Source organism: Dryas octopetala, chromosome 4 (genome assembly GCF_963921425.1).
Source record: "Dryas octopetala chromosome 4, drDryOcto1.1, whole genome shotgun sequence".
In the NCBI taxonomy this organism is placed as follows: Eukaryota; Viridiplantae; Streptophyta; class Magnoliopsida; order Rosales; family Rosaceae; genus Dryas; species Dryas octopetala.
The window spans coordinates 10,114,884-10,125,321 of NC_141369.1; the positions used below are offsets into that span (position 1 = coordinate 10,114,884).

At 33.8% G+C, this 10,438-nt stretch overlaps 1 protein-coding gene across 4 annotated transcripts; it reads left to right on the forward strand.

Moving 5' to 3' along the window:
• The first annotated feature begins 979 nt into the window (after positions 1-979).
• On the forward strand, positions 980-5,777 carry LOC147286672 (palmitoyl-acyl carrier protein thioesterase, chloroplastic-like). Of its 4 annotated transcripts, XM_086242086.1 has the most exons (8): positions 980-1,308; positions 1,461-1,728; positions 1,912-2,316; positions 2,417-2,550; positions 3,609-3,725; positions 4,016-4,196; positions 4,310-4,378; positions 5,258-5,777. In XM_086242086.1, the coding sequence occupies exons 3-8, from the start codon at positions 1,969-1,971 to the stop codon at positions 5,540-5,542; spliced, it is 1,134 nt and encodes a 377-aa protein (XP_086098212.1). In that variant the 5' UTR covers positions 980-1,308; positions 1,461-1,728; positions 1,912-1,968; the 3' UTR covers positions 5,543-5,777. The 4 variants fall into 4 exon arrangements, with proteins under 4 accessions (XP_086098212.1, XP_086098211.1, XP_086098213.1 ...); XM_086242085.1 differs by having other exon boundaries at positions 980-1,728; XM_086242087.1 differs by having other exon boundaries at positions 980-1,703.
• The last annotated feature ends 4,661 nt before the right edge of the window (positions 5,778-10,438 follow it).

Sequence of the window (10,438 nt, forward strand, 5' to 3'; positions counted from 1 at the left end):
TGGGCAAACAACACTTTTGAAACTAAGGGCGGGGTAACCCAAATAGATTTTAATTGATCACTTTCATCATGCTCACAAGGTTGGGCGATCAACATAGTTAATATTTGGGTGAAATAATCACGAAAAGAGATTGGGAGATCAAATCATAAAAAATAGGAAAATAAAGTTGTCTGGGCTATGTAGAAGGTATTTGGGTGTGAAAAATGATAGAGTAGTTGGGTGGATCGAAATAATGGGAAAAAAGCAATCCAGGCCAATCATAGGATATTTTGTGAGTGGAAGTAGCCTGGATAACCTAGAAGAAATTTTAGTAGAAAAGGAGAGGAGAGAGGCTGGACAAAACAAGAAGAATAAGGCTGGACAAAATATTTATAGGCTTTGAGTGGCCAACTTCTATGTCTCTTTTTCAAAATAGTCTGGCCCACTTAAAAGTAAAAACCACTTTTTGGTCTTTAAAAACATGTATTTTGTTAGGCATATATAAATATACATACATTTATTTTTAAGCCAAATATCTAACCATATATGTATATATATAATAAAATAATATATATATATATATAGAAGGCCATGCCACTTAATGGCCATTTTTTCAATTGCATGTATATATATAAACATATATATATATATATGCACATACAACTAGATATGTACACCATACAATTAACGCCACTCACCAAACTTATATATATGTGTGTGTGTGTTTAATGCCACTTTGCTGGCTATCTTCCTTTGACTTCTAGTATATGTATACAATATAATATAATATAATATAATATAATATAATATAGTATAGGCCACATAACTAATCATGCACACACACACATATATTATAAATATAAAAGTGCATTTACACCTAAAGAAGGCATATATGCACATGCCACTGGCTTCATTTCTTTTGACTTCTATTATATATATATATATATATATATATATGAGCTTCCAATAACACCCGTAAGCTTCCAATATCAAAGCCACTCAATGACATGCTTTTGGTTTTTTTTTTAATTCAAACCGCCCATGCAACAAAGACATTCTACTGTTTACGCCCACTTGATCACTTAGATGTTCCCAACTATTCTTTTATTTTCTCACTTCAAACCAAACACCCAATTGCTATTTGATTGTCCTCTTGAGATTTTGGGACCCCATAGCAGCCCCCTTTGAGCTCCCTTAGTTCAAAGAAAACAACGCATGGCAAGTGTTTGATTTTATTCCTCACTTAGGCCTCCTTGTTGAAAACTCACTTAAAAGATATAGGCCGGCTTCTCTATTTTATTCATCCTCTCCTCCGATCATCTTGCCATGGTAAATGCAAATTTATGGCCCAAACATGCCCGTAACTAAAAGTCTCATTTTTGTAGTGATCCCACTCTATCTCAGAAAAAAAAAAGCCTCTTTTATAATATATATATTTTGTACGTGAGAGTTATAGGGGCCATAATATAATTTTTGCACAGGGCTACCAACCATCTTAATATTGATACCAGAACAGAGTCTATATTCCATAGAAGTTTCCATGAAGACTTAGCCAAGTAAACGGCCGGCCACGGTGATTCATTTTCCTTTATATATTAACGGCTTGCTAGTTTTCTAATAGTTTTTGGATGGTAGTTGAAGCATTGACAGGACATACTGGGAAAGTAGGTCATCCGATCTCACTTCAACACTCATATAAGTTTGTTACCTGATTCGTCAATACTGTAATTCCCATAACTTCAAAACCTGGTACGAAATGCATTTCATCCCTACATGGTTCCTCTTTAACATTCATTGAGGTTCGATCACATGCATATATTATGTACTTCTCATAAAACATACATATTATGTACTTACTTTTCTAATGCCAACAAGCTCTAGTCAACCAAAAATAGTAGTTACTTTTAATATTTTTTTGGCAAATCATTGCAGCAACTGAGACGGGGCATTCCATCAAATATATAGTACTTACTTTTGATCACCACCACAATGGTACTTACTTTAGCTGCACCAACATTCTTCATGCCAAAGCTTGCTTGGAAAAATAAATCAACCTGTTATGGAGGAACAAACTTATTAAGCAATGGCCTACATTCTGCACCTGCAGCTCCTAAGGTTCATGCCAAGGGCCTCCCCAAAAGCAATGTTATCAGTGCCTCATCGAAAGAAGAACATAACATGAACTTGGAAGCCAGAAAGCTTGATGGTGTTTATGACATGTTTGGTGGAAGATTGGTGCAGGGTGGGCTTGTTTTTCAACAGAACTTCTCAATCAGATCATATGACTTAGGCCCAGATGGCAAAGCAACAATTGGGTCCTTGATGAAACGTTTACAGGTTTTGGATTTTTCATCTTATAAATTTGTTAAGTGTCATCCATCTGAAATTAAAGCTTTATATACGAGAAGTTGTTCCTGGCTTTTGTTTGTATGTGTAGGAAACATCAATTCGTCATTGTAGCAGTGCTGGCCTCTCTGTTAATGGTTTTGGTTCAACACCAGAGATGAGTAAAAGGGGCCTTGTATGGGTGCTTCGTAAATTGCAGATCGTAGTGGAAAACTATCCTTCTTGGTAAATCAATATACTGTAACATAATCACACTTTTAGCTGCCCAATACATATAATTAGTAAATTGAAGAATATTTTTCATTGGATTAATTATCATCATGGTTAAACATTGTCTTCATCGATTTATTTGGTCATAATTAGAAAACCAAATGGTATCCGATTTAGTTAATTTTTTATATGGATGATCCTTGTGTGGGGACTTATAACAAATAGATATATGGTTTGGATCATTGGATTGCATTGAGAGTTGAGCCCACATGCGATTCCATTTTAAATAAAGAACGAATGCATATATTTTATGGCTTTTTTTTTTCTTCACTGGCCCTTTGATCTTATTCTTAGTCAAGTTTAATACTTTAGGGTATAAATAGTCAATTGAGATCTTATTATCAGTTTTAGTCTCATAGTTTTAAGCTCCCCTTACTCGATTACATTTCAGGTTTCATCTCTCTAGTTTTGAGTTACCCTCGAGAGTTAAAGTCTAAAATACCTTGAACGATAATTCTATACCATAAAATATAGAATCATATATTTACCCTATAATGGTGAATCATGTCAAAAATATGATAAAATTGGCAAAAAATCATCAAAAGACACGTACAAGTCCGTTCTCTATTTAAAGAACATATATAGGTTTTTTTTTTTGCTCTAAGAAGTACGAACATTCATATCCTTTCATTGTTTATGACCTCTCTACTTGTTAGTGCCTCTACCTAAAGAGGGTAAATGCTCTTTTTCGGTGAAAAAATAGGGCCGGTAATGTTCCTTTTGGTGATCAAATAAGGTAATGTTGTTTTTCGGTGAAAAATATATAGAGTAATGTTCTGTTTACATATTTAGGTATATTTATCTATATTTAATTAAAAATTTACTAAAATAATGATTCAGATTGGCAAACTGATAACATAAGATGCGAGAGAAATTGTAAAAGACTTCCCCTATAAAGATATAATATATGACCAAATGGTAGCAATTCTCCATATTGGTTAAATATATATTCATGCAAACAGGGGGAAGTAATTTTGTCTAATAACAGTACTGTTGTTTTTCTGTCTTTGAAGGGATGATGTAATTCAAATAGATACCTGGACTAGTACTGCATCAAGAGATAATGGTTTCTTCCGAGATTGTATCTTTCGTGATTACAAGACTGGGCAAATTCTTCTTCAAGCAACTAGGTTGGAATCCACACCATGATATCCCTTATTTACCTTAAAAAATGAAGGATCCTCAATAAAAGGGGCCAGTATACACACACACACACACATATATATGACGAGTTTAACGGTTTAACGGTTAAACGAGTTTAACTGTTTGTACTTGATTGCAATTATTATGAAATTACATGACCAAAATTATCAAAACTGAAAAAGTGAAAAATGACTAAAAGTAAAACTGTAAGGATCAAAGGTGTCATTTGGCCATATTTTTATAGCTGTGGTTGGTTGCTATCGTCCTATCAATGCAGTCTTTATGTGATGATGAACATGAAGTCAAGGAGACTTTCCAAAATTATAGCAGAAATCAGGGATGAGTTAAAGCCTGTTCTCGGGGATTCTATTTCTGAGCCTCTCATTGACATCAATAGCACCAAACTACGACAATTGAATATTGATGATGCTAGAAATTATGTTCGAGCAGGTTTAGCAGTAAGTATTTATGCTTAATAGAAAATGGATGTTGAAACATTCATTATTATTTTTTTCTTTTTGAAGCAACACTATCTGACATATATATGCTCACCATGTTTAAATCATTGCAGCCCGGTTGGAGTGATTTGGATTTTAATCAGCATGTGAGCAACGTAAAATACATAGACTGGGTTTTTGAGGTAGCTATAGCTAGCTAGCAGGTCTTTTTGCATCTTCTCAAATTAATTTTACTTATTATGAATCAGTTTTCTTATGTAATATCTTTTGTTTTTTTCAAAACCTATACCAATCAAGAAATTTATTGATTTTTTAGCTGTTTATTTTATTTTATAAAATAACCCGTTTGCATAGGCTTATTAGAAAACTAATCATCTTTTTAGAATAAACCTATTTTGAATTTGAAAGGCCAAAAAATCTACCAAGCAAATACTGCATGACAGTTGCACAATTTTGACCATCAAATATTGACTGGGTTCACTTTTCCTATGTTAGGGTATAATTTTTCACAACTAGACCTTGAGGTACGATATAGGGTGTTTGTACTACAGATGGTCTCATGACTCGTGAATTAATCCCTATTTTAACCCACATCTTAACTTGATCTAATTGACTATGACACGACCTTGATGTGTCCTCCAAAACATGCAAGCAATGTTGGTACAGGGTTTTTGAAGGCCTAAGCGGCTAAGCCAAACCATGAAATTGGACCCTCCATTTATTTTGTTTGAATTTTAAATTTAAGTCTAATTTTGTCATACAAAATGATTAGGCATTTCGGTTGGGTAATGTGTTTAAGTCACAATATCAACAGGTTATGTTTTGCGGAAGTTTTTTTTACTATTTTTTTGTTCTCATGTCCAAAGTGTGTATTGTAAGCCAAAGCGTATGTTTAAGTGCATGCCAATCATTTGATTACATTGTTTGTGGTTTCAGTAATGTTCTTAATCTGGGTATCTCTTTGTTTGCGTTCAGAGTTATACATACTTCACATTCATATATATACTACTTCCAAAATTATTTTAAATGGAAATTAATTCATTTATACTGGTTAATATCAGAGCATTCCTATCTCAATCTTGGAGAGTCACCAGCTGTCCTCTATGACTTTGGAGTTTCGAAGAGAGTGTAGGAGAGATAGTGTGCTACAATCTTGGACCGCAGCTTCTAAAGATGGAATATCAGGCAACTCCAGGCATGATGATGAAGAGGTAGAGTTTGATCACTTGCTTCGTCTTCAAACAGGGTCTCAAATTTTGAGGGGAAAGACCATCTGGAAGGCAAAAGCTCACTTGCTGCCTACACTTGATGTTTGGTCTGCGGAAACCGATCTATCCATGGTGTAAATATTTTGGGTTTGATCGCTTGGCCACTTGTTTGTTTCTTAGATGTTAAAACCTAACATTTCGAGTGTATTTATATGTAGAAGCTCACATATAGATCATGTTTTCAACGATCAAAACCGTTTATTTTTTAGTTCCCCACTCAAAGATCATCCCTGCAAAAAATTAGCTTACTCGGGAATGTAGAAGTTACGTAACGATGGTCAAACTTATGAATGATATATCATGATTTTTCTAACGCTAATTGAACGGCTAGATGAATTCCGATTTGACTGATTTTTTTCAGGAATGATCTTTGAGTATGAACATAGAAAATAAAACGTTCCAATCATAGAAATCACGTTGTGGTCTTCATAATTGTTGAAACGACAAGGTTTCAATGAAAGAGTTCATAGAATTATACTCTTCAAGTGTTGAAACTATTCATTATGTAAAAGTCACATCTCGTGTTTTCAAAGATCCGAACCATTCATTTCTTAGTTCCTCACTCAAAGATCAACTTTCAAAAAAATTAGGTCAATGGGAGATGTAAAAGTTAGGTATTGGAGCTCAAACGTATATATGGATGTAATTAATTAAAATGTTCTTAGGCGAAGAAATAGGCATTTCGTCGCCCAAAGAGATCTGAGACAACAAAACAAGCGTTTTGTTGCCCCAAGGGACCTTGGGCGACGAAGCTCATTTTTTTGCCTTAGGGTGCTTTGTGTGCATTTTTATGTATGTATAAGAATACAATATGATCATGTTTCCAACGATCCGAACCGTTTATTTTTTAGTTCCCACTCAAATATTATCCCTGCAAAAATTAGGTCCAATCGGAGATGTAGAAGTTAAGTAACGGTGGTCGAATTAATGAACGATCATAATTTTTGTAATGATCCAACGGCTAGATGAATTCCGATTTGGCCGATTTTTTACAGGGATGATATTTGAGTATAAACAAAGAAATTGAACAGCTCCGATCGTTGAAATCACATTGTGGTTTCACAATTGTTGAATCGACAAAATTTAAACGAAAAATGTAATAGAATTATACTCTTCAAGTGTATTTATATGTAGAAGCTCACATTTAGATCGTGTTTCCAACGATCCAAATCGTTCCTTTTTTAGTTCTCCACTTAAAGATCATCCTTGCAAACAATTAGTCCACTTGGAGATGTACAAGTTAGGTAACGATTATCGAACTTATGAACGATCATAGTTTTTGTAATGATAATCCAACGACTAGATGAATTCCAATTTGGCCAATTTTTTGTATGAATGATCTTTGAGTATGAACACATAAAATGAGCGGCTCTGATCGTTGAAATCATATTGTGGTCTTCACAATTATTAGAACGACAAGGTTTCAATGAAAGAGTTCATAGAATTATACTCTTCAAGTGTTAAAACCATTCATTTATATGTACAAGGTCACATCTTGATCGTGTTTTCAAAGATCTGAACCTTCCATTTCTTAGTTCTTCACTCCAAAATCATCTCTCCAAAAAATTAGATCAATCGGAGATGTATATATAAGTTAGGTATTGGAGCTCGAAAGTATGAACGTGTAAAATTAAAAGGTTCTTAAGCGACAAAATAGTCATTTTGTCGTCCAAAAGTAGCTTACACGACGAAATAATTTTGTCATTTCATCTCCCAAGAATGTGAAAAATAGGCGGGGTAAATTTCACTTGCTTGGGCGACGAACTACCTTAAGCGACGAAACAAACATTTCGTCAATTAAGGTCCCTTAATTTGGGTGACGAAATTGGGTTCGTCGCATAAGAATTTTTAATTAAAACCCCCCGGATTGATCCCCTTTCTTCCTTCCCTCTATGATTTCTTCCTTCCTTTCCTCCCTGTCGCTCCCCTTCCCCTCTCCTCCCCGTCGTCGGCCTACCGAAACCCACCCCTTCACTTTGTCTCTTTGCCTCACTCTCTCTCCCTGCCCCTCTCTACTCACTCTCTGCACTCTCTCCCACAGAAACCCACACCAACCCAACTCCCCTCAACCCAGAAACCCCCAACCCACCCTTGAAACCCCCACAACCCAGAAATCCCTAAAACCACCCAAAAACCCAGAAATCTCACCCCAACTCTCTCTTTCACCGAAACATCCACCCAAACCCAAAAATCTCACCCCACTCGAACCCAACCCAACTCTCTCTTACCAAAACCCCACCCCACCCCAGAAAAGCCGAACCCACTTGCAAGAAACTCACCCCATTGCAATTGGTGAGTTTTCTGAATTTTTTGTTTCTTGTGTTTTTCTGTTATTTTTTGTTTTTTGTGTAATTTTCTGATTTTTGGGTTTTTAATATTGTGGATTTTGTATTTGTAGGATTCTGTATTTGTGTAATTTTCTGATTTTTAGGTTTTTAATGTTGTGGTTTTTTGTTATTATTATATTTTGAGGGTTTTTAATTTCCTTTATTGTTCCTTGATTGCTTTGTAGGAAAATTCTCGTGTGTGGGGAAAATTTGATTTGACAAATTGCGGAGTTTCGAGGTAAAATTTATTATGTTAGTTTGTACGTTGTATGTTAAAATCAATTGTAAAATTTATTAGTTAGTTTATATGTTTTCTAATTATGAAATTTATTAGTTAGTTTGTTAGTTTTTAAATATAAAATTTAGTTTAATTACAAAATATAGATTAATTATAAAACTTTGTTTAATTATTAAATTTAGATTAATTATTGTTTACACCTAAATTTGGCACGTATTTGTGGAAAAATAGCAGGAAATTAGAATAATTATTATTAATTATTCTATAGATTTTATTGATATTTTGGTGGATTTTCTTAGATATTAATTGTGAAATTTAATTGGGCGTGAAGGAAAATCAAGAGAGATATGGTAATAAGGAAAGGATTTCGAAGACTTGATGGCCAAGGAAGCCGATTTCTACTCACACAATGACTACTCGGCACTAGGTTATTACACTCCTATAAATACATCTCTTCAAGAAGGAAAAAGTCTTTACAAACAACCTCAATACAACAATCAACAAATCAAGAAACTCTTGCAACCAAATTCCTCAAGTTCTTCAAGCAAACAGTTTTCTTAGTTCTTAGGATTTCTCTTAGTCAATTTCCTTTGTTTTGTAGCTTTGCTAATAACGACTTTCTTAGTATTGATTTTACATTAATTCTAGAATTTTCTTCAGTTCACAATTAGTTGTCATTGTTCTTAATTTTTCTTAGATTGTTCATGCTACTAAAGTCTTTTAACTTTCACAGGCAATAAACGAACCTAAACAAGTTCTCGTTCCTTTACTTGTCACACAATTGTCTTGTTAGAAGTTAGATTTATTTCGACGCAAATTCATATTTTTATTAATATATATTTTCTATTATGGCTTATCATCCGAGAATAGTAGCACGCCCGCAAGCACTAAAAGGACGCAAAGCTTTATTTGATTCGCGGCCTTCTATCTCTAGGCCGTGACATTTTTCAGGGTAACACTTAAAAATGTATTTTACTTATCAAATGTATTTAGATGAGGTAAAAATCTATATATATATATATATATCTAGCTAGAGAAATATATATAATTTAGTTTGTATGTTAAATTTTAGGGTTAAATACATTTTTGGTCCACGAATTTTAGACGGTTTCTCAATTTGGTCCACCAATTTTAAAACGTGACAAAAATAACCCCGAATTATCCAATTTGTGTCAATTCAGAATTTTTCATCTAAATATCTAACGGAAGCTAACGTGGCCGTTAAACGCTGACGTGGCGCACTGAATGTGCGCCACGTGTCACCTCTTTTATTTTATTTTCAGATTTTTTCTATTTTTCTAGCTATTTTTATAAACTTTAAAAATTAATTAAAAATCTAGGCCGTGACATTTTTTCAGGGTAACACTTAAAAATGTATTTTACTTATCAAATGTATTTAGATGAGGTAAAAATCTATATATATATATATCTAGCTAGAGAAATATATATAATTTAGTTTGTATGTTAAATTTTAGGGTTAAATACATTTTTGGTCTACGAATTTTAGGTGGTTTCTCAATTTGGTCCACCAATTTTAAAACGTGACAAAAATAACCCCGAATTATCTAATTTGTGTCAATTCAAGATTTTCCGTCCAAATATCTAACGGAAGCTGACGTAGCCGTTAAACGCTGACGTAGCGCACTGAATGTGCGCCACGTGTCACCTCTTTTATTTTATTTTCAGATTTTTTCTATTTTCCTATTTTTATAAACTTTAAAAATTAAAAATCTGGACTCATAAAAATACACAGAAAATTTCTACGACCTCGTCTTGACTAGTACTAAATTATTATGGGGCCAAATTACCAATTTGCCCTCTAAGAGTTTCCAGAAAATTTGGGAAGTCCAAATTTATTTCTAAAAAATTAAAATACTCTAGACTCTTTGGAAATTCATAGAATAATCTCCCGAGCTCCAAAAAATACAAGGTTTGCACCGTTAGTCTTCTAAAAACTAACACTACCTTTCTCGTGAACACTTGCTACCCAAAAGACCTCTCGGTCTTATCTATAAAATAAATTTGGACTTCCCAAATTTTCTAGAAACTCTCAGAGGGCAAATTGATAATTTGGCCCCATAATAAATTAGTACTAGTTAAGACAAGGTTGTAGGAATTTTCCGTGTATTTTTATGAGTCCAGAGCTATTTTTAATTTTTAAAGTTTATAAAAATAGGAAAATAGAAAAAATCTGAAAATAAAATAAAAGAGGTGACACGTGGCACACATTCAATGCGCTACGTCAGCGTTTAACGGCCACGTCAGCTTCCGTTAGATATTTGGACGGAAAATCCTGAATTGACACAAATTAGATAATTCGGGGTTATTTTTGTCACGTTTTAAAATTGGTGGGCCAAATTGAGAAACCGCCCAAAGTTCGTGAACCAAAAATGTATTTAACCCTAAATT

Bases quoted from the DNA above. Each gene is read 5' to 3' on its own strand.
- LOC147286672 (XM_086242085.1), top strand. From the start codon at position 1,969: ATGGTACTTACTTTAGCTGCACCAACATTCTTCATGCCAAAGCTTGCT. The intron at 2,317-2,416 runs GTTTTGGATTTT...TTGTATGTGTAG, and splicing joins CCTTGATGAAACGTTTACAG to GAAACATCAATTCGTCATTG. The intron at 3,726-4,015 runs GTTGGAATCCAC...CTATCAATGCAG, and splicing joins ATTCTTCTTCAAGCAACTAG to TCTTTATGTGATGATGAACA.